At 36.4% G+C, this 25,534-nt stretch overlaps 1 protein-coding gene across 1 annotated transcript in view; it reads right to left on the bottom strand.

The window, feature by feature from the left end:
• The window catches only part of LOC110450942 (solute carrier organic anion transporter family member 4A1-like), a 68,833-nt gene that overhangs the window by 23,227 nt on the left and 20,072 nt on the right, over positions 1-25,534 (bottom strand). The window contains exons 3-9 of the mRNA XM_021498756.1: positions 6,190-6,652; positions 4,601-4,697; positions 4,102-4,223; positions 2,703-2,903; positions 2,114-2,203; positions 1,090-1,297; positions 182-373 (exon numbers count right to left, since the gene is read on the bottom strand). Coding sequence (XP_021354431.1) covers positions 182-373; positions 1,090-1,297; positions 2,114-2,203; positions 2,703-2,903; positions 4,102-4,223; positions 4,601-4,697; positions 6,190-6,652 — 1,373 coding nt within the window. The remainder of the gene's footprint in view (positions 1-181; positions 374-1,089; positions 1,298-2,113; positions 2,204-2,702; positions 2,904-4,101; positions 4,224-4,600; positions 4,698-6,189; positions 6,653-25,534) is intronic.

Here is a 25,534-nt window from a genome sequence, read left to right as displayed (position 1 = left end):
AAGCTTATTACGGTGATCTACATACCCAGGGGGAGGTAATTATTGTAATGTACTGACCCACAGGAAGATAATTATGATTTATTAACCAAGGGGAAGGTAATTGTGGGAATTTACTGACCCAGTGGAAGGTAATTATGGGAGTTTACTGACCCAGAGGAGGCAGTTATGGTCATTTACTAACCTAGGGGGTGGTACATATATGAATTTACTAACCCAGGGGGAGGTTGTCTTGTCAATGTTGTAACAGCCAGCGTAACAGGGCGAGTAGAAGGTGATTCCGTCTACTCCACATACAGGGTTGTAGTTATCTGCCTGGGTACAGCTACAGTTCCTATAGCAGCTGTCTGAACGAAAACTACCCAGGAACTTGGTCCTGAAATGAAATATGAGGCAGGCTTTACGATATGAAAGCCATAACTCACACACTGGACATAACGTTCACAACCATTCAGCATGATGAAAGCCATCTTGAATATATTCCTGCTTTGATTTTTGACCACAATACCTGTAACCTTCATTTCACTTATATGTTATAACTATTACGCTGTAAAAAATAAGAAATTGACATAACTTAAATTCATTATTGACTATCACCATTGAGGAAGTCTGGTTTAAGCCAAAATATTGGTACCAAGAGTGACCATTTGTTTCATCAAAAATTGGCCAAAAAATATTTGAGTAGGTAGGTAACTGGAAACAAACAATATTCTTTATTTGGCCTTATTAACCTCATATTAGCAAGTCTTTTAATCATAAATAATATACAACATTTGATATAGTGCCCTATCTAGCTAACATAAGCTACTCTAGAGCGCTTTACAGTACATATAGATATATAATTAATTCAATTAGCATATACATTAATCAATACAATTTTGAGGAATTCGCAGGTACTGCCTCATCAGGCGCTAACTACTAGTCCTATGCCACCTGGCTAATATCTCCCTATGTGTGTATGCTTGCTGGAGATGTTATGTGTTCTGTTTGTAGTGGGACTGTGCTTCCAACGGCATCATTTATAGTGCCACCTCACTTGAATGCTACTGCACAGATACAGCAACATCCGGTATCTTATCCAGAAATACAAACCCTGAGGAGCTAGCTTGACCATACTCAATGTTGACACCAGCGAAGGGTACACTTGGACAGTGGATGAGAAGGAAGAGGCCTAGAACTGTGGACGTCATCATCAGTCCCACACAGAACTTCAAAATCCCTCTTACTGACAGGTTAAACCTTTTTACGATGAATCCGCCCATGAATGTACTTAAGCCACCGGCTGGTATAATCGCCGCACCTAAATTTGTACAAAAGTATGAATAACAAGATCTCGTTGATGGTAAAAAGGAAATATGCAAAAGTTTCGTCAAAGCTCAATAGTCAATATTACTTAACTTTAAAATATAAAAAAATATTAATTTCACTTTTAATAGTAAAAATGTATTCTGTTGATCAGCTTTTTCACAGATTATTTTGGGATTATCAAAACTATTCCCCCTTAAGCTTCCCCATCAACAGTAAATGTATATGTAGTGACTTCTTTAACTGTCACAAGTGGTCACTAGTGTAAATGCCTGCAGCTTTAACATTCCACATATCAAGCCTATACCTTTCAAATAAATTATGATGATACGCAAAAATGTCTGATGCAGAAATAAATTCCATTTTTATCACAGTACCCTATGTATAAAACAAAATAACTTTTTGTAACTAGACGGTAAAATAACGACAGTATTCAATTATCGCCTTTGGCTGAGGTCGATACCTGGATTTATCAACTAGAGAAAAGAAATATTAACCGAGGACGCAGTCCGAGGTCAATATTTTTTTTTTCGGGTCGATAAATCCAGGTATCGACCGAAGTTAAAGGCTACAATTGTTTTATTATTTTCATTTTTTATTTTTATATGTCAGCAAAATAGGGGGGAAAAAAAGCCTCGGAAGCTGAACGGTTTGGAGACACGTCATAATTCTATTTTTAGAAACACCCAGTTCTTCAAAAAAAATCATGCGCTCAAAGTCGATATCGTTTTTTATCGGTGGACACGTGGACACTCCTGGCCAATCACTTGTCGGGAATAATATGAAAAAATAATAAAAGAGTATATCTCACCAACATAGAGCGCAGCAGTGGCAGCAGGAAGACTGAACTGGACTTCTGCAAATTTGGGCAAAAATGTGGACGACCCCGCCAGAACAAAACCTGTAATATCAATGAATCAATTACTATATATACATGTACTGGAAAATTGTCTTCGCAGTTTAACCTTCGGCTTTTTTTCACCCAAATTATATCAAGATGTGCAATTTATTGGAAGGTGAGATTTATCTTCATTTTAAAGGGCTATATTTCTCTACCATAAGAATCAGACAAACAGATTTCAAAACAGACAGACATTATATAAAGCCATCATAAGCCCTTCCAGTCCAAAGGACTCAAACCTTTGTTGCCCTTTGACTTTGGTAAACTATTCAAGCTATAAGCTACTGTATATAGGGATATGTTCCCCACGATTTGGCTTCCGCCTTTTTCGCCCTACACAATGACAGCGAACACTAGAACGCAACATACAGTAGTAATTACATGCGAATGGTGAAATTTGTAAATATTTAACTGGGCAAACATGGATTTTATTATCATTAAAGGGCAAATATTTTCCTGGGCAAAATTTAAGTTTCTATGTAAACAGCATTTTACTTACCCTCTGTCGTTTCTGCTAAGGTCAGGAACACAAATGTTGGGTTCATAAAAAGAACCTTGAAAGACTTATATACGCCAAAACAATTAGTTGTAGTCTCCCCAACCCCTTCCCCCATCTGGTCCCCGTCCCCCAGGGATCTGTCCGACTGACCCCCAGTCTTATACGTCTCCTTCTCGCGCCCTTCCTTGTAATCTGTAGTCTCTGAAAAATATTACAAAATTATATCACATATGTTCGAATATTAACCACTCAATGATACTGCAACTATATAATGCTACTATAAGTTTAAATGGCATTCACATCAGCTATGAATGCCATTGTTCATGTGTTGATGTCAACAATATTAAGACATCGTAATTATAATGTTGTATACAATTGACCTTACCTTGAATATATATGGCTGTTCTATTTATCGAACAAGCATAATGATGCATACATTTATTTGAGTTTGCACATCTTAACTTTGATCAATCAAGTAAATTTTTTACGATATTAGATTGGGCTTCATGGAATTTGTCAGCATTCCAATTGGCATTCATATTGACTATGAATGCCAAATGAAAGCAGTTCAATGCTTGAGAACAATAAAATTATTCACTTTTCATGAGGATTACATTACAGATTCATCTGTATTTGAAAAGTAGCAATAGCACATCACATGGATAAAGATAGAACAGACAGAAGTTTGATGATGTAAAGTGGATAATACATGATGTGGGTGAGATACCGGTAGGACAGTCACAATTAATATATCAGAAATTTAAAGCTGGTTTATTTTTCTTCAAGGGATCAAACTATCGATAATGTATATCATTGAAAAGGTTCATTTAGCAGGAATGTAAGGTATATGTGCAAGTTTCATTAAGTCACTGCCATGTAAAAACTATTTTCTTACTCAGACAGTTTCCCTGACATTCTGCCAGCGTGGTCACTGGTTACATTAGTGCTATTGGAATATACTTCCCCTTGTTCACCTCAGTGGTGAACAAGGTGTCTTAAACCTGGCTGAGCTGGTGAGCCCCCTCGTCTCTGTTCATAACGGGCCCCTGTTTTATGATCAGGATGGCCTCCTTCACGTGTCCCCCACTATTGTGGTCAAGGGGAAGTAACTCTCACAGCACTAATGTCACCAGTGGCCAAGCTGGCAGAATGTCAGTGAAACTGTTTGGGTAGAACATCGTTTTTACATTGCAGTGACTCGATGAAACTTGCACATATATCGATTATGTACTTGTATCATTCACAAGGTGACGCTTAAAGTCAGACCCCTTCGATTTCCTCAGAACATATTTCAGGGGTACAAAGAACATAAGTGAGTGCAAATCCAATCTATTTTGACGATTGAGTTGTGCTGATACATAGGTATGTTACCACCAGGACTGTCACTATGTTTACATACTTGGTAAGATTCCGGGGAAGCCCATCAACGGGATAGCCATCAGAGCGGCCAATAGAGCACCAAACAGGAAGCCCACCCACCAAGCACCAACAAAACGGGAACTCTCGGAGTTCACCGTCACCCTGGAAATGAGAGAATAAAGAATTAAATACATTGTACTTAAAACCTGGTTCATAAATAAATAACTTATTATTCTTTAAGCATTGTTTAGGAACATGACATTATAGCTACTTATATTAATTTATTGTAATACAGTTGAACTTTTTTAGTCTGGACATTCTGGTTTTCAAAATTTTGGTTAGCACAGTCAAACCTCAGGTCATGCAACCAGACCCATAAAGAGACCACCTTTGTTAAGAGTCCAGCTTTCATGTTTCCTCTTGTAATGATTTAATTGTGAACTGAACCCCAATTAAGAGACTATCTATGTTAAGAGAACACCTTTAACGGTTTTTCATCCTAAAGTTCACAATTTTGGTCTGTTATGTGTTGTACTTACTTTTGTATCCTATCAATGTCAACATAGTAACTAAGGGAAATAGCACCGATGATGTAGCCAGCAGCAGGACCCAGCACATTACAACAATGATATATACCTGTAAAATGAAAGTACACACTCCGCACATTATAACAATATTATATACCTGTAAAATGAAAGTACAAACCCAGCACATTATAACCATGATATATACATGTAAAATGAAAGTACATACACACCACATCATAGCAATGATATCATATTGCCTGTAAAATGATAGTTCATACTCTGTGAATAGTGAACCTATAAGATGATTGTACAGCGTACATCCTCAGCATATTATGACAATGATATATACAACACTGTACATGTAAAATGAAAGTACAAATTAATCAAGACTCAAACAGCTACTATAAAAATGAAATTACTACAACAATCGACATTTAAATTAAGAGGAAACATTTGAAAACATACGTTTACTAACAATGATTTCAAACATAATATATACAGTGGAATATTACCCACTTATTTTGATATCGGTTATTATGATAAATCGTTTATTATAATATTTTCCCCATGTACCGATTTTTTCCTTCTTTAACTAAGCAAAAAAAAAGTTTATTATGATATGGTCAAAGGTGGGTTTATGGTTATCATAACATTTAGTTTCTCAGGCAAATAGAATTTCAAAATTAGCGGGTTCCACTTTAACTGTAAAGAGACCTTAAAATAGTATACTAACAATGATTTATTGTAAATACATATGATATAAAAGAATATTAAGATTATATTGCAAAGTGAAACCTTTGCAAACATAATGTTGTACTGTATAGCGGTAATATTTCGCGGGAATTTTAATTTCGCCATATTTGCGCTTTGACTAATATCCGCGAATTCTAAACACCAGTGAAATTATCCAAATTTTTTTTAACACTTTTACGGACCTATCATAACATGTCGAAAATATTTATAACCCAATGCTGTTACGCAAGCTTAAATGATCTCAAATCAGATTATCACCGGACGACTGGGCAGTCCGTGTAAAAACAAAACTTACATGGTTGGTGATAACAGTTAACTCCTACAAAGGTACATACACATTTGATTTTCTTTCGAGTGAAGTCACTGGCGGATGAAGACACTCGGGATTAGTGTTTTAAAACGGTTTACCTGTATTTCAAGTTTATCCCTTAAATGATGACACTCAGAATTTTTTGCACGACACAAGGAATTCGGGTGAACAGAGAAATTTAGCCCACACAAATATGTACTGAATACGGAGCAGTGGAATATTGACCCCACGAATTTAAAGCGCTATACATTATTACCTGTACGTTAATTAATACAGGTCAGAAGTTAAAGCAGACAGACTCCAGTATTAATTCCAAACTTGACTTTAATTTGTAGCAGGACAGAAAACTGATATTTGTTGTCCAGAAAACATTATGTGTATGGACGGATGGGTTGACAGACACAGTGTTAATCCCACATGACTACAATTCGTAGCAGAGTGGAAAAACTGACATTCTTGGCTGCGCGCGAAACCATTGACTGAAATGACCTTATCATTATCAATATTGACATTTTTAAATGATCCCTTGAGGACTTACCTAAATACAAGGATGCGGAGCGGACAGGAACACTCTCATCCAGAAAAGGCTGGGCTAAAGTGAACAAAGGCACACTTCCGACTCCCATTAACAGCATTGCCAAGTAGAACACAAATTTGTAGTCCGAGACGGAGAGATTGCTGGCGGAGGGCGAGTACGTCGAACACGATGATGATCCATTCATCAGACATAGCAGATTGTCATCGACACGTCCAAAATTGTACACGTCTGACGTGAAGTGTGGTAATGAAAAGATGAAAGAGCCGGCAGCTATGGACAGAAGACCAAGGCTAAGGTAGCGTGACTTCACGCCGATACCGCCGAAATAACTGATCGGAATGAGACTGATTGCTGACATGATGTCATAGCAACTGGCGATCAGGCCCGACTCGGAGCTGCTGAGGCTGTAACGCTTCTCTAGTGAGGAAATCACCACGCTGATAAGGCCATTTACAACCATTCCCTGTAATGACAAAAAAGAAATAGGGAAATAGACTAGTGATTATATAAATGCAATGAAATTTAAACTCCGGCTGTTTCTGTATGTACATACCTAGGTAAAGAGCCGGTGGAGACCTATTGGGGCGGTTAAATCACATGAAGTATTAGTCTATATATAGGAAGCACACTAAGTGTGCTCTTTTGAGCTCAATTGCTCAACACCATAACTGTTCAAGTACATTTTTTAATTGATTATTTTAGTGAAGATGATTTTGCATAAACATGTATATATATGCAAATTGGTAGTATGTCAGCCATTGGGGGAAGGTGAATTGTGGTTGCTTGTCACGGGAATGGAACAAACGAATGAGTAACAAGCTATTATCCCACTTATGTCTCGTGTAACGAGGGAGAATTTGATTCTTTATTCAGTGTACAAGGGGACATCAGCGATAAGGTGTGGTCGGATGGCCAGTGGATAACGCACTCACTTTTCACCAAAGCAGAAATGATTTCATTCCCTGTTCAGACGTGAAAAAGTAATGATCAGTCACCTGCCCAACCATGTGGGTTTTCTAAGTGTAGCTCTGGTTTTATGCTGAAATTTAACTTTAATACATTGCTATTATAGTGTTTTATATTAAAGAAGCTAGTAAAGTAATGTTTTCTTTAATTTAACGCTCTGGAGTTGTTCATTATATATATATATATATATTGACCGTCTTTCTTATTATTGTGGGAACAAAAAATATAAATTATTTCTCAAATTTCAATGTGCTACGTGGGACGCACTGTTTGTCAATGACAAACAAAGAAAATCTTGAGGTTGGCCTTGTCGTAATTTGATATATATTACATTGTACATCAGCAATATGCAGGTCTAACACACCAGCTAAAATTAATATCTACTCTGGAAAATATGAAGTTCTTTATTTTGGGCTGTACTGTACAACATATTGATTCTGCAACCTATATATGCAAGAGTTACCTCCCTTCTTATGGAATTTATCCAATTTCCATCCATTTGCCAAATGAAAACTGTGTTCTGCTAAAATCAACTTAGCCTTCATCTTTATATAAGAGGCCCATGGGCCTTAACGGTCACCTGATATATTTATACAGAGAGTTGATTTTGTTTTTTCACGAACAGAAATATTATTCAGTGACAAAAAACAATAAAACCACCTTATTCAAAATCTAGCATACAGATTAAAGACTAAAAGGTATTTGATACTAGCACCTAAACAAGGAAAATGAAGAAATTTTAGCACACTGACTCCTTTGGGCCCCACCCTACAGCCCTTGGGGGTAGGGCTGGCTCAAAACTTTCAAAGTATCAAACTGTCAACTCAGGGTTGTAATTCCAATCAAGTTATTAACATGTAATATTCGACGTATCATTTGCCATTATAAACCATAATCAATTTTCCCCCCCCCCCTCCTTCCCCAGGGGGTAAACGTGAGACCCTAGGGTCATAAACCTTAAGACCCTTCCATCTATGAAGAGTGTTTGATTCTACCATATCTGCATGGGTCTTTGAGAATTCTTTTTGAAATTTCAGTCAATTCAACACTTTTTGGCCCCACCCATCAGCCCTGAGGGGTCAGTCAGGGCTTTTATGTGCATACCATCAAACTACTATCCAATACTGATAATGCTAACCCAAATTGAATTACTTCCAATGAAAATTAAACAAATGTTGGTCCAAAATGTGATTTCCCTATATAAACTATAGTAAAGTTTACCCCCTCCCCAGGGGTAAGCTTGAGACTCCAGGGTCATAAAATTCACAATTTTGGTAGAGCACCTTAAGACCCTTCCATCTATGAGGAGTGTTTGATTCTACCATATCTGGGTCTTGAGAAGATTTTTGAAATTTCAGTCAATTCAACCCTTTGTGGCCCCACCCATCAGCCCCGGGGGGTCAGTCAGGGCTCCTATGTTCATACCATCAAACTGCTACCCAATACTGATAATGCTAACCTAAATTTAATTTACTTCCAATGTAAATTAAACAAATGTTGGTCCGAAATGTGATTTCCCTATATAAACTATAGTAAAGTTTACCCCCTCCCCAGGGGTACACGTGAGACCCCAGGGTCATAAAATTCACAATTTTGGTAGAGCATCTTAAGACCCTTCCATCTATGAAGTGTGTTTGAGAAGAAGATTTTTGAAATTTCAGTCAATTCGACCCTTTTTGGCCCCACCCAATAGCCCCAGGGGGTCAGTCAGGGCTCATATGTGCATTTGAGAAATTTTAGTCAATTTGACCCTTTTTGGCCCCGCCCCACAGGCCCCTGGACCAAACCGGCAACTATTTTTGTTGACCTTTGGCCATGGAAGGTTTCTGCAAAATTTCATTGAAATTGGTTCAGGGGTTTTGGAGAAGAAGTCGAAAATGTAAATTGTTTACAGGCGCACGACGGACAACGAACGACGGACGACGACGGACAAAAGGCGATCGCAATAGGTCACTTGAGACTTTGTCTCATGTGACCTAAAAATGTAAATGCTAACAAAGTTTCATCAGAATCCAGTCATATTTGATTGAATTTTTGTGTAGAAACCTGCATCCACTAATTAAGTAGTGTAGTACTTAATCTAAGCAATTATGCATGGATTTGCTCAAATTCAAACTGCCAGCATTAGTTTTCATTCTTAATTTGTTGACACAAAAAAAAATCAAAATTGGATAATATTTATGCAAATCATGATGCAGAAACGAAACTGGACAGAGGGGATAAACAGACAGATGGACAAACAATTGCAAGGTGATTATATAACTATAGGGCACCTACATTCTATGACCAGTGTATTCTCTGACAAGATAGGAATAGTTATTTAAGGAAATGTTACCCATCATGCAATGGCACCAAAACATTCCACAGAGAGGGGTGCAGAGAGCGTAAGTGAGGGGTGGCAGAGAGCATAAGTGAGCATAACCCCTGGATATCGAGGATGATCGAGGCCCAGCAAGTGTATTTTTCATAAGAATTTCCAGTTTGCCTAACCTTCAGCCCCTTCTACCCTTTAGGGACCATCCTCCTAGAGCCTCATGCCACCCAATAAGTTGTAATCCCTACCAACAAAAGAAATATCAAAGAACCCTTTTTGACTACAATTAGGGCAAGAAAACATCTTGTATAATATTGTCACAATATGGACAATTGAAGGTAAAACATGGCTTCAAAATAGTTCATATTATTACAGTTTTCAAGGTTCACTAGGAATTTAATAAGCCTCTTTTATTACATTCCATTCAGCATTGTTACATACAGAAATCGGTAAATTACCATTCTGTGTCACATGCTCTGTAGCCAATATTGCAGCCTGGCCATAAGTCAACAGATGTCACCAATATAATGAATTCTACGAATATTTAACGACAATATTTATTTTTATCCCGGAATAAATATAAGACAGGGATATAATTGCATCCTTTAAGATCGTAAAACACATCTAGTTTGCATTATACTTTGTTACATTCAATGTCAAAATAGACCAGCTCGTAACGAATCTGAAATCTCAGCTCAGTGTTCATGTATACCCAATATTCATTTATCGTCCATTTTTCGCTTCCCTCCTCTGGGGGATTCGTTTCTATTACTAATTGCCCTATTGCATATTTATACATATTGATACAAGTGTTGAAGGTCTGTGTACATTTGTTATTCAACCGTGAAGGTATCAAGAAGACAATGGTTTAATATATGGTAAATAGCAAGAGATAGTGTTACGATCCTATTTATGCACAGTTGCCTAGGCATCCATTAATTATAAAATGGAATATGTGTATTAGATTTTTGTAATATAACTAGTGGAATGGACTGGACATTAATGTAGAACATCAATACGAAAAACAAACCGTGTCACTCTCTAGTCTGTTTACTACTCATACATCAATATCTATTCAATTCTAAATCACTTTGTTGAATGATAATGATTATTTATCATAGACGAAGGTCAGTTACAGACGGCGGTCAGCATCAACAAAACGCTGTGATGTGTCAGATACCGACTCTGTGCATTGGTTTGTTACAAACCTAACTTCATAGTGTCCATAGTCTGTGAAATTTATACACATCAGACATATATCTCTTACATCACATGACTTTCGTTATTCTTTTTTGCGGGGTTCTAATTTTCACAATTTTTTCTGTCCAGAAAATTACAATCCATGAAACTAACAGCAAATTAATCCATCGTTACCATAATATGCTGTACCAAGGCCACTTATAAGACCTGAAATCGAGGGAAAATAGATCCGACCGAATTGACTGACCATTTCTGAAAATCCATGAAAATAAAGGAGAGCAAAAATTAATACATTTACAGTACTGTCTCATGTCAAACTTCAGACATTTGTCTGCATGAAATTTTAAACTCTACAGACAGGAATTACATATTACATTCATTAGAGTGTGACAGTGGCGGATCCAGAGGGGTTTTTTGGGCTTCAGGAAAACCCCCCCCCCCGAGATTTTTCTTTAAAAATCATGTATTTTCACCATTTTCCTCAATTTTTCCCCACATGGGAACCCCCCCAGGAAATTTGGAAACCCCCCCCAGATAGGTCTCTGGATCCGCCACTGTGTGAGATATGCAGTGCCTATAGGGCAACCCATGGTACCACTGTTACCTGTGGGGGAGCCGAGAGTGGCAGTGATAACTGAGGGGTGACCCTTAATTAGCACTGTCACACTCTTAAGGAATGTATATAATATTCATTTCATTTTACAGAAAGTCAAACATGTCGGCTGAAACAAACCATGTGCTTATCTTCTTTGCATGGTCACTTTTTTGCACTGTCATCCACATTGCCAATGGTTGCTAGGGCGTTGGGAAGCACCCTTCCATTGACTCAACATTTAATGTTAAAGTGAATGTGAATGTTACAGGATTTTCACCAGAGGTATAGTAATATGATGCAGCTAAGCTGTTAATGGTTCATTCGACTTGAGAAGAATTTTTTTCAAGAATTTTAGTCACATGAAAAGAAATTTGTATTCTTTGCAAAAATAACCCCATTATACCAAATATATTGAACTATTAGTAAGTAGCTTTGATATGTATATGCATATGGGGAAGAACATTTTCAAGATATATTCTATATATAGCTTTGCGTAGCCTTAAATTGCTGAATCATGCAGTATGTGTTTTTACTCATTTACCCCTGAAATTTCATAATGAACTGTTCCAACGTTTGAATTGGAAGAGTTCAAATGTGTCTCCAGGGGTGATGAGTTAAATTAACCAAATTGTTACAGGGCTTTAAGGTAAATGACTGGTAGTGACAGATACCTGTAGCCACACATACATGTAACAGGATAATCTGAGGTGTAAATGAATATACGTACCATATTTATCCTACGATAAGCCCAGGGGGCGACACATGATCTCTTACTCAAAGTAGGGTGGGGTTAAGGGGTAGGGGTCAGGGGAGGTCATTTAACAGGACGATGAGTTAATAATTTGTTGGCATTTCTACTGAAATTGAATATATATGGGAGTGTTATAATGGTCTAATTACAGGATAAATATGGTAATGTAATTATGTATGTTATAATCTACCAATAGTTATCACTTCCGCCCTCACTTCCTCAAAATTTAGTCTGCGCAATTACATACCGTATATATTTCCTGACCAAATGCAATATTTCAACCCTGTGCGAATTACTATTCAAAGCTATAAACTACAGGTACTCAATCTTGATTACACATCTATGAGTGTCTGCAGTTTCTGTACTTATGAAAAATAAATCAAGTCAGCTGGAAGAAGCAATCATGTGAACCCATCGTACCGCATTTATATAAATAGAGTTATTTAAAGATCAAACCTATTTTTTGGAGTTTGATGGAACAAAATAAGTCAAAAATTATTCTCTATTCACTGTCGAAGTTGTGCAATCTGCATGTACTGAAAGTGTACCAATATTACGGTTAGGTAATTCAGAAAGAGTTGCTTATAGTATATATATATATGGTTTTTGTGAAGATCAAATTTGAAGAATTTCTATGTAATGTGAATTTATGGAATCTTTAATTCCTGTCGATGCAGGAATGTGTGCAAGAATGTTTGTGAGAGTATTGATTTGTGGCACACGTACTAACTGTTATAGCAATTACGCACTACCTACAGGTCATAATTGATGTTGTTTAAGTGTTGTTTTGTATATTTCAGAGGCTGTTGTATTGGAAGATTGTATGCAATTTTTCACAATGTGTATGCTAGAATTATCTCCCTTATATACAAATTTTGCAAAATGTTGTGACCAAATTAAAAGATCAACATTTTGAGACTCAATCAAGATTGAGAGAGCTGAGACCAGAATTTGATCAGCCGAAGGGACCAGATAACAGCAATCTAAAAGGCATTTATACTGAAGTACAAATTTGAATGTTCATTGCCCGATATTACAGTTCCATGTCAAAATGAGGCTTGACAATTGTATACATGCAATCTGTACATATTAATGTCATAAGGACCTCTTTATTAAAACCTAAAATATTTTTGAAGAAAAATTGATTTTATTGGCCATGGAAATTCCTCATTAAAATCTAGAATAATTTCCGCAAAAAAAAATAAAAAATATTGACCATGGAAATTGGGACATAACAAGTCTAAACTGTTCATGATCCTATGGGACCTAGATGCATTAACCATCCGAGTGAGACCAAACTAAAGAGAATAGACCAAGCAACCACTCAGGTCGAGGGGTTTAGATCAAGCGTGCAACGAAGGCCAAAGAAACCAGACTGTAGCAGACATGCTTGAGATAACACCAAATTTTGAGTCACAACCTGCCCTTGAATTGAATATGACCAGATCAAGGCCTAAGGGTTCTGATGGGTGAAGAAAACTATCCAGACCAAAGAAACCAGACCAAATGGGACCAGATCATTGACACCAAACCTAAATTCTGAGACACAACCCGCCATTAAATGGAATATGGCCAGATCAGGGAGTTCAGACCAATGTGTGCTTAGCATTACAAAGACGAAAGAAACCAGGAAACCGGACTATTAAGATGAAGATACCTGAAGATGAATTTTTGAGACACAACCTGCCCTTGAATTGAATATGACCAGATCAAGAGGTTCAGATCAAGAAAGCATCCCATATGAAATAAACCAGACCTAATGTAACCAATTCAAGACACCAGACAGAATATTGCCTTCTGATTGATTGAATATGAAACCAGGAAGAAGAGACCGGATTCCTGTGTTAGTGAAGGTCATTAAATTAGATCTGGTTAATATAGAGATTCAATGGAACACTGTACTTCAGTCCCTGGCCTCAGCTGTCATTGCGGTACTGCCAGTGACGAAGAGATGTTCACTCGGGTGCAATCAATGTTGATGTCTCAAGTTTCCCACATCCCAGTATTAGGCCAAACAAATCACTACACTGACGACGCATGTACAATAACAGTGTACAGCAGGTACTATGTGATGTTTGCGACAGCTGAAAAGGAACAGGAGGCCCAATGGGCCTGCACCGCTCAACTGGTATTAATCTCACACAAAATATCAGTATTGATGACTTTAGTCATTCAAAAGAACCTGTTAAAAGATTTAAAAACATTTGCCCCCTGTGACCTTGAAAGTAGAACAAGATCATTACGTTGAGCAAACTTTATAGCCCTGTGACCTTGAATATAGCTGAAGGTCATTTATTTATTGACGATCGGACGTGGACGCCGTGCCATGGCATAATTAGCTCACTTGGTCCTTCAGTCGAGGTGAGCTAAAAATCCTACCTAAATATATATCCAGGTTAAATACACAAAATAGAACAACTGCCTCCAGTGTTCTGCAGCCTGCAGCTTTTGTGAAATGAAGAGATATAGGCATCACATGATAAATGTTAGGATGTGGAAAAGAACAGCTTTATTTAAATTATTAGATTATCTGATTCACCTTTCCTATCATAAGCATATCATAGACACGGAGGGAGACAAAAAAATGAAATTTGATTACAATTTTACTTGGTGGAATAGATATAATCAACATACGTTTGTATATATTTTGGTAGAGTATGTGACTCAGGATTTGAAAATGCTGGGAAAACTAAAAAAATGTCTGTAAGATTGAATGCCAATGACCACCATGTGAAATGAGTTTCAGTTTTTGATGTTCTATAGATAATTACAACCACTTTGATCTTGATACCCCGAAATATGTTGCCTTGACCTTAGGACCCTGAAACACAAAAACAAAACCGAAGTATTCTGTGTATAAACTTTCATCAAAATCTGTTAAGAAATGAAGTAGCTAGAGTGATGACACTGAATGAGTTGATGATTTTCTACTTATACAGATTGTAGCAACCGTGACCTTGGCCTTGATCTTGACCTTTGAACCCTGAAACACAGCGATGTCTGATGGATACTCATACTTGACCTTTGTATAAAGTTTGACAAAACTCTGTGAAAATACGAAGTTGCTAAGTATGTACACTGAATTGGGCAGGACGGTCCAGGATGGGACGCAATGGAACAGGACGGAACGGGACCTGACGTGACGGACATCGGCATCACTATTTGGTCCCCGCCACCCACTCGCCACCCCCCATTATATGGAGGGGGCCTATTTTATCTTAAAATTATAGAGTACCCACATCTCCAATATGGGGCCCTAAAAATACAACAGGTCGTAAGATCAGCATCTTAATCCTGAACTACTATAGCCCTACCTTCCAAGCTACAAGTTTGTTAGTAGAAGCAATTATGTGGTTCATAGTTCGAACACTTTTAACCCCATCATTATCAATTTTCAGTTAACTGGTACTTTTATTAGTTTTGCAAATAAATCTGGATTGTATTGTTGATGCAGCACAACATCCCATTTTGTAAAATCCTCTGAGCCACAGAGTTTCGGCCAATCACAGCGGGGCAGAGAAGAACATCATAACAAAACTATTTGTTCACCACATTACCATAAATACATTTAAATTAACTAATTCACCCCTGAAATTTCATAATGAACAATTCCGTGACCTTTGAATTGGAAGAGTTCAAATGTGTCTACAGGGATGAATGAGTTAATGGTGTTGGCATGCATTTACAGTATGAATTTATAGTTACTAAATATCCAGTACATCAAACACAGAATTAGTTTTGTTGGCCTCAGAATCATTGACTAACTTTTGATTGTCAATTTCCTTATGTGACAGCTCCGATTTACACTCCTTCCATGATAATCACCATTGTCAGCCACAGGCTGTCAGTTTGTCACTGGCCGTGACTTTAAATAGGTTTCCGATGGTTGGAAAAATCTGACAGACAACCAAATTTTTCCGCGGATGTGAAATTAATCCGATAATTAAATCCCCATATATTGTCGCTCGGTCCTAGATATCGGTCTAACAAAACGTGGACATGTGATCAATCCCTTCGGTAATGCTTTATAACGGTTCATATCAATAGGGCTTTGTAATGACATGTTAACATCACAGTTGTATTCAACATCAGATGCATACATACAAAAAGCATTATATACAAATGTATCTTTTTAATGACTTGATATTTGGATAATAAGTCACAGCTTATTTTCATTTTCAGTACCAAGGAATCCTTGAGGCTTATTTTTCGAAGCCAGCTTATTTTCGAAGCCCAGCTTATTTTCGAAGCCAGCTTATTTTCTATTAAGGCAGTCTTATTTTCTATGTCATTTCTATGTAGTAAATAAGCCATCAATGGCATATTTTCAAGTCTGAGTTCCTTTTTTCCTATGGAAAAATATGATGTTATACAGGTTTTAAGTGATTTAACCCCCTTTATCAAAGTGTTGCAATTATAATGCAATGTGATTTTTACCTGTAAAAATATCTTTAAACGTGGTTCATACCAAGGCATTTTTTCAAGAACAGTATATTTTCGTAAAAAAAACTTTTAACCAACAAAACACCTTTTAACCTGCAGGTTTTGGCCAAGATAGTTAGGTAAGTCCGAAACATATCAAAAATTCAAAAAATATGAATTTTTTTCTCAACTGTCACTAAACAACACTAATTATAGACCCCTAAAGAATCTCTATGCAAAGAATCAGCATCCTAACATCATTTAATTAAGTGAATGATAAGTCATTAGAAAACTTTACCCAAAACCTTAACCAAAGGTTTCACTGGTAGGGGGACTAATAAATATAACTGCATAATTATAGGCTTTGAAATTTTACTTAATAGCTTAAGTGATGTTCCAATGAACAGACTTTGTCGACAGTTGGTGAGTTTGGTCAATAAACCGACTCAAATCCATGATCAATTCTGCATAGATACATGTGCATGTATTATGCAGTTTTCAGTAGAGTGATTTGTGATTCATGATATCAAGCCTTAAACATCTTACTAGATACCAAGAAGAGTTAAGCAGCGAATTTCTCCCTATATTTATTTCCAGCTGCTACGTGTGTTAAGCTTAGTTTTTATTCTTGTCTTTAAATATTCCAATTTCCAACAATTGGTTTTTTTTATGGAAAGTATCAGTAGAAAATGACACAAACAATTTAATCTCTTTGTCTGTACTCTTTATCCTTTACGCCAGTGAGATACATTGTATATAGGCAGGTCGGGGAAAATCACCAACTTGCGTATAATACGCAAACTCGCCTATTATACGCCAGTTGGAGTGTGGATTTGTAACTAAAAATAAAGTTTAACGGTAGTAACTTTTGCAATATATTATTAAAAATTATATTAATTTACGACAAGGGCAATAATATTTTGCTAAAGGAATGTTTACTGAAAGCGTTGGCTTAACTTAGAAACTTGATATAACTCTATCGGAAGTATTGCATCTATTTTTGGTACTTTCCCATATGCAATTAAAGTATGTTTTTTGCATTTGTATTATGTTTCATGACTAAATAAATGCGACTTGGACAAACAATTTGAAAAGATTAAGCTGAAAGTGATTTTAGCTATTTTAAGTAACAAATCCATATACCCCAATTGGCGTACGTATAATAGGCGAGTTTGCGTATTATTTGCAATTTAGTGGTTTTCCCCGACTACGACCTGGTAGTCGGTACGAGTTTGCACTTAAACCAATCGGAAGTAGACCTAATAAAAATTACTGTGTATGCTGTGAGGTAGGCTATCACAGGCCGTAAACTTTCAAGTTATCAGAAGATATAAAGATTCTGTATAAAATGCCAGCAATAAATAAAGCTCTTAGCCTTGACAGGGTGGGAACTTGTACTATTCATTATAATTCAGTACCTAAAGATTGTGTTCTCATTAAATAACATCCTATTTACTTTCTATGAGTAATATGTACATACATGACACATCAGACCTCATGAACCTCTTTAACTCATTCACCCCTGAAGACACGTTTGAACTCTTCCAAATCAAAGGTTGGTTTAGTTCATTATGAAATTTCAGGGGTGAATGAGTAAATAGACATGTATCGGTACGTGACAGTGCACAAACAGCACGTACTGGCTAGTTAGGTATTCTTCATAAAAAAAAAATCAAGTGATACTAAAACAAGGCTTCCAAGTATTTTTCATGATTCATGAAATGTTTGTCGAATTGACAATGACTAGCTTTGTCTGTGCACCTCATACACTTCACTTGTAAATTGAAGTGTTTTATTTAAACATATTGGACAATAAAGTAAGTTGTACCATGAAAACACTTATTGCAAATTCATTCTCACTAAAAAGTTATGTGGGTGTTCCCGTCATGAAATTGTGACATATACGTGTACATGAAATTTACAACCAGGCAGTTTTGTCCTCTATGGGATTTATACAAGCTAAAAGTACGTACCATGTAAAATTCCATAAACCCCACCCCGGACAATCTTCTGTACCTAATAAAACAAAGGTACTCCGATTCCTCCCACATTTAGACCCTCTGTGGGCTTCTGTTCGGGTCAACAAGAATGATCACATTAATATGTTTCTAAAAGACTTGTTTCATAATTGTTGTAAAGTTGTAAAGAAAAGGAAGTTTTATTACATTTTAATACCGGTATAAGGCTCCCAATTGACTTTCTTATACATTTATGCCCTTACTGTAGGGAAACGTGATTCTTTTTTTAAATGAATGAGTAATCGAGGGGAAACAAACAATAGTGTTTCCCTAGCGCAAGGGCAATACATATTTTATTCTTCAAAAAAGAAAATCAAAAACAAATAGTAGAGATGATCAGGTTGACATGCCATTGTTGTCATCTGCTTTAGCCCGAGTTTCCTCTGGCCCTAACATCAGACTTAGACATTTTGACCTATAGATGTCTTCAAGTGTCCCTCACACCAGGGCAATAAGTGTTTTATTATTCCGAAATTCCATCTGTGGAGTCTGTGTTTTATACATATAACAAAAATACTTCTCCCGTTCGCAGCCATTGTTGATGTTTGTGGTGTTGCACAACGGGTGTTAGAGAGTCCAACGAAGATAGACAACTCGTCTAGTAATGCGTAAGGGGTTCCGAGAGGGATATCAACAGGGAAAATGAATCGCATGAGGGAGACTCGATGTTTTATAATCCTGTCATGTGATGTGTTTAAACCAATCAGACACACTGTAAAATCGATGAGGAATAATAAGATGTTATATTGCCCCGTCATGTGACCAGTATCATCCAATCAGACAAGCTGTCATCAAGATGAAGTATTACAATACCAGAACAACCTTCTGTTGTAATAACCAGGAAACACTAGTCAAACTAATGTTTCATAGGTGATAAAAAATAAATAAACTTTATATTTATATTTATAATTAGGGGATAATAATTACCAGATATAAACCAAAAAGGATGCACACAGCTACATGTCTCACATTGTATATTTCCAAAAACACTCAAAATTAAAGATATATATTTCTGTCTGTATATCAATTAGCATACGACCATTCCCTCCACAAACTGATTTTAATTAGCATTTGGCATAATTCTAGCATTATATCAAACTCTACAGCGTCATACCGTTAATTTAGCTCTCAATACTCGAAGTGTCACCCACAATCTATAATGGCGGCTCGCGTTTGTTTGTACATGGAATTAGCGAGAGCATTGATTTTTAGCATTTTAATATTGGTCCACTCCTATACCAAGGCTGCCTGCCACCAACTGTCTAATGGCTGGACATTGTCGGGTCGCCAGTACATTCTGAAAATTCTTCCTAGTTCACTTTCTAAATATAGTGTCTGCATGAAGTGTGGTCCAAGGAAATAAATTGGCCTAGTTTGTCAGACCCAAAGCCGATACAGTTCAGAATATTTCAGGGTTTTCGACTTTGCGGACTGAAAGACCTGATGCATGTGATCTTTATGTCGCGTTGTCACGCCTCGGTGACCTTTGCACAGATGATCGACAAGTGGTGCCAGCAAACTGCAGTCTCATGAACATATTATAAACGGTAGATGGAGCCACTCCAAAATGTCTGCAAGTGATATTCATTTGGCCAGTTGCCTTGCAAAAACATGGGGATTGCATATTGTGTCATGGACGTTTCATAAACTTTGGCATTTTAGTTGTTTTGGAGACTATATCAAAGTATAGAAACTAATGGGAAAGCCTTCCATGTTTCTGAATACAGTAAACGCACGAAATTCGTACGTAATTTAGTGCACTCAAATTTTAGCACATTACCAAATTTTTAAACAGCAGATTAGCGCATTGAATTCAATGGAGCAGGGACATTAACACGGCAGAATCCAGCTTATAGAGGGTTTATTCAGGCATGGTGTTTGACGATGTTCCACCGCAGATGTTGGCCGTCACCAGAACATCTATAATTTAGATTCTGCCGTGTTGTCCCCGAACTCTGTTGAAGTTCGCTAATGAGCTTTTAGCAGGGACTCTGTATACTGCATGTATCCATGACGATAATCATCGGAATTGCATTGGATTATCAACATTGTGTATCCAATTCCTATGAGCTATTAACCCATTGATGAATTAATTGTTGTACCTGAAAATTTGCTGTACTGTTGAGAAAAATATACAAGAACTTTAATTGACGCATTCATAATTCAGCACAGTAATATAATTAAAGCGCAAAAAGTGCTAAAGTAAGACCACCGCTAAAATAGGTACGTATACAGTATACAGGTTACAACTCTTAGGTCTATAATAGTATGCTAGTTCCATAAAGGTAACAAAAAGTTACTTGGAGGGGGAGGGAATGTACATCCTCGATATCCAGGGGTTATACCCTCACTTACGTTCTCTGCACCCCTGGAACAATTGTCAAAGCAGAATAATGGAAGGCTCTGAGTGCTCACCACTTTTTTAATTAGACAGGAAGACTAGTTCAAACCTTTGACATATTTTTCAGAAGATTACTACTATACACATATCCACTCGGTCTGTTTTAGTACCATCCATAATTGCTACCAGAAATGCTAATAACGTTATACAGGCTATTACTGGTTGTGAGAATCGGTTTAAATTTCATAACAATTGATTGATTTAACAAAAATATTTAAATCTGTGTGATCCATATGATATACGATTCAGTTTGAAAACATTCTGACAGCAATTACATTTTTAAATTGAGCGTCTTGAATTTCCTTTGACAATATATTGGGATACATATCACAAATCCTTCCTTCTGAATTGCAACATACATTTAGTACATGCATCATGATATGTACACTCCGGACATATTGTGATACCCTTAAATTAATCACGAACTCACTTTAAGTCATTCACCCCTGAAATTTCATAATGAACTATTCCAACTTTTGAATTAGAAGAGTTCAAATGTGTCTTCAGGGGTGAATGAGTTAACATTCCAAAAAACTTAGTTTGCGTGTATAACATGTAGAAGTAACTAAACCTCAAAAATAACTAACCTCGAAGTAACTAACCTCGAAGAACCTAACCTCAGAAGTAACTAAACCTCAGAGGTAACTAACCTCAGAAGTAACTAAACCTCAGAAGTAACTAAACCTCAGAAGTAACTAACCTCAGAAGTAACTAAACTCAGAAGTAACTAACCTCAGAAGTAACTAACCTCATAACTAACTAACATCAGAACTAACTAACCTCAGAAGTAACTAACCTCAGAAGTAACTAACCTCAGAAGTAACTAACCTCAGAAGTAACTAACCTCAGAGGTAACTAAACCTCAGAAGTAACTACACAATACTAAACCATGGCATGATCCAAAATTGATTTTTCTTAATGGGATATTTTAATGATTCAGCCAAAAACGTATGCACACTTCTAAAAAGCTGTATAATCCATATAAAAATGGATAAACCTTTCTAAAGCAACAGTTAATAGGTCAGGCCATTCACTTTTGCAGGGGCCTGTATAGATAAACATAGCCGCATTTGCAAATGCCAAATAAATACAATAATACTGAATATTTGTCATCCAGATCGATATGTGATGTTTTCACTGGCCGGCAGATCTAGAGAGTGCTGACATCTGTTGGCCAATGTCAGCGAACAACTTCCTGTATGGCTATTACACATACTAACACCAATCCAATATTCACTGAACACGTTATTTTTCGAATCTGCAATTCTCAGAATCAGCCCCTAATCTAGTGAGCAAACATTAGGTCTGGTTAAGTGGAAAAATTCTCCACATAGCAAGCCTAACTCCTCACTGACTTACAAAGCTATTGAAAAATCAAATCTTCCTGAATACTCAGTAAAGGCATAAATTTTTGTGGGACATTAATTTTAGTTTATTTTGTGGATAACAAAAATCCACGAAATTAAATCCCCACGAAAAACATAAACTTGGTATTTTATAGATAGGGGAAAATCAGAAATCAGCGAAATATAATGTATTTAATACGTCAGGCTAGCATGGATGAAAACTACGAAATTTTAACCCCACAAAAGTACATGCATGATTCTTCAGTACTTCACAAACTCCATACCAAAGCCAAATTTCAAAAATGACTGAAAACTAAACTAGCTGACAAGCTAAATCTTCATCAAAATTTGAACGATTTGAAAACAGCAAACTATATTTGTGATTTACCCTACCCCTTTTGGTACCCCCAAAAACCCACTTTCGGTCAAAGTTTTACATTAGTTTTTCCACATGTCAATTACAATAGGACATCTTTGAACAAAAGAGGGAGGTGAAAATCCGAATATACCGGCAGGGTCCAAAAAAAGGGCCTTATAGACACTCATCCTTTGATCTTCCTCGATTACAGAAAACTCAACTGACAATTGAAGTCTTCTCAAATCAATGTTTGGAAACTCTACTGATAAACTAAATCTCCATCAGATGATTAATCGTGACTGATACTAAAAAATCAACTGATAAGTTTAATCTTCCTGGACGACAGAAAACCCAACTGAAAAAAAAATAAGCCTCAATCTTCAAATCAATGTTTGAAAACTCTACTGAAGAAGTTAATCTTCCTGTGATAAGGACTGAAAAAATCTGCTGTCAAATAAAGTCGCCTACAAATCAATGTCTGAATACTTTACTGATATAATAATACTACGGGCCGTCTTTAAAAACTAACAACTCTGGCATGCATTACGAAAAGGGGCATAACTCTACAAAAAAAGTTTGGAAATGAAAAAAGAATTATACATTAATTCCTTCACCCCCTGAACTTTCATAATGAACTATTCCAACCTTTGAATTGGAAGAGTTCAAATGTGTCTTCAGGGGTGAATGAGTTAAACAATTGCTTACCAAACTGTTTAGTGTACAAAGTTTTCATGAAATCCCTGCAGTACATAATACAAGCATGTTGTCCAGATAAACTCAATGTTTGTATAGATAAACAGATAAACAGACAGATAAACAGACAGACACCCTCCTGATTTAACCCTTTCACCACTGTAGACCATAATGGACTCATCCATATCAATGCATGGTAGAGTCTACTAAAGTGGCATAGGGGTGAAAGGGTTAAGCATGTACCCCAGAGTATATGTTTCCAGGGGTATAGTTATGTATATTGGAACTGGACTTGGTCGATTGTCGTTGACCAGGAATAGCTCAATTGATTAAACATTTGTCTACAATCCGGAGGGTCATGGGTTCAAATTCCAGTATGGCCATGCATTCTTCCTTTACTTTTTACAACTCCATAGTTAAAACAATCTTTACCAATCAGACAAAGACATCTTTTCTGTTGCTGTTTCTGTTTGAATATCAGGGTGATAATCACCAGGTCAAATTTTATAGCGATTAGTCTTTTGGATTTCGAGATAATTACTGTTTCTCCCAGGGGATATTTTTAGTAACAATGACCTTGACCTTGATCTTAGAAACACTTAAAAAAAGTTTTAAACACCTATTGCACATCTACATTCCACAGTGTATATCACATGTCAATTTTAAAATGATTAGTCTTTGGTTTCCAAAATTGTTTTCCGGAAAACGAAGTAAAGTGTGGATGGACGGACAGACAGATGAACATCATTATTAATATACAACATTTATATAGCGTCCTATATAATATGTAAAATTACTCTAAAGCGCTTTACAACATATGGATAATAGTATTTGTTATAATTGTGAAACAAAAAATGCTTACAATCATTTTTATACATTAAGCAATGTGCACATAAAGGAATAAATAAAAGGTGGTATGTGTACATGACACCTAAAATGAAGTCGTTTTAAGTGTGTACTATATACACCAGAAAATGTGGGGCTCTAATGAGAATTTGATTACTATTTTCAATTTTCAGAATTACGTTAATGTTACAGACGAACACAATGATTGGATACAATACAAAAGAAAGCATCACAATATGATATAGTTCAATTAATCACTTCAGCTCCGTTACTCTGGAGAGATTCTTGGGTGGAGATCAACACAAATGTTTCATTCCAATCAAGATTGCATGTCCTCGCAATAGCTATAAGGTCACACGAAGGGGGACACAGTAAGGTACAATTTATATTTTTTTTTTTTACTTTATGTTATTCCACCACTTTCCACAGTATATATATATATAATATATATAATTCATGTAAACAGACAGATAAAATCGGTCATTGACAACCAGTTTCGGCCAACAGGGGTCTGACATTCGATGTGTTTGTGATTATACCAAGCTGTTAAATTGTCAAACAAATAGATGATAATAAAACAATATTTCCCAAGTCACTAGACTTCACATTTATCAGAAGGTCATGATCATCAGAGGTCACCTAATCTAAAGGTCGGAGCTAAATCTTTTAAAGGTCAGAACATACACACAGGCCAATGACCATTGTTGAGTTTTAAGGGTCCACATACCAAAGGCGAAAAACTGCAACTACGCACTTGACATTTTTCTAGGATGATTAATAGCTTTGATGAATAACTTCTAAAAACTTCTATGAAAACAAAAATTAAAGATGAAATTAACTTAAAACAAACATCAACAGTGTTGAATCTGAGTCAAAACACAATGAGGTCAGACCAGGATTTGAACCCTGGACCTCCAAACCATTAGACTGTCACGCTGACAAAATAAGCTATGTACTTAGTAAACAGTTGTTATATGGCCCAGTCACACTACAGTAATATACCAAATGAAATCAAAGGGAGGTTACTCTATGTACAGAAAACTACATTGGAACTCTCTAGTGTTTTGCCTGTAGTGGGAGAAGGATCCTAATAACACAAAATGTTGTAAAGCATATAATGTACAATTGTAGACTTGTTAATTACTTCATAATTATGTTGTGATATAAATATATGTTATGTCTATCTTTTAAAATTCTGGCTCAAAAATATAGGACCTTTACTTTAAGTGCTGTTAAACCATAATTCCTGACTTGCAAAGTCATTGGTAAGGTATACGTATAGGCTATGCAAAGTAAAAGCCTTAAGTTTGACCCCTGCAATTTTCCTTTGATTTATATAAGTATATTTTATTTTTTTTGGCAAATATTCTAATTTCAAAAAACTTTAATTCTGTAAAATGCATCATAATATCTGATCTTTATGAAATATTTCTTT

The sequence above is a fragment of the Mizuhopecten yessoensis genome, unplaced genomic scaffold (genome assembly GCF_002113885.1).
Source record: "Mizuhopecten yessoensis strain PY_sf001 unplaced genomic scaffold, ASM211388v2 scaffold5547, whole genome shotgun sequence".
Taxonomy (NCBI): Eukaryota; Metazoa; Mollusca; class Bivalvia; order Pectinida; family Pectinidae; genus Mizuhopecten; species Mizuhopecten yessoensis.
The sequence above is the reverse complement of the archived record's forward strand: the minus strand, read 5'-3'. Positions and strand labels throughout refer to the sequence as shown.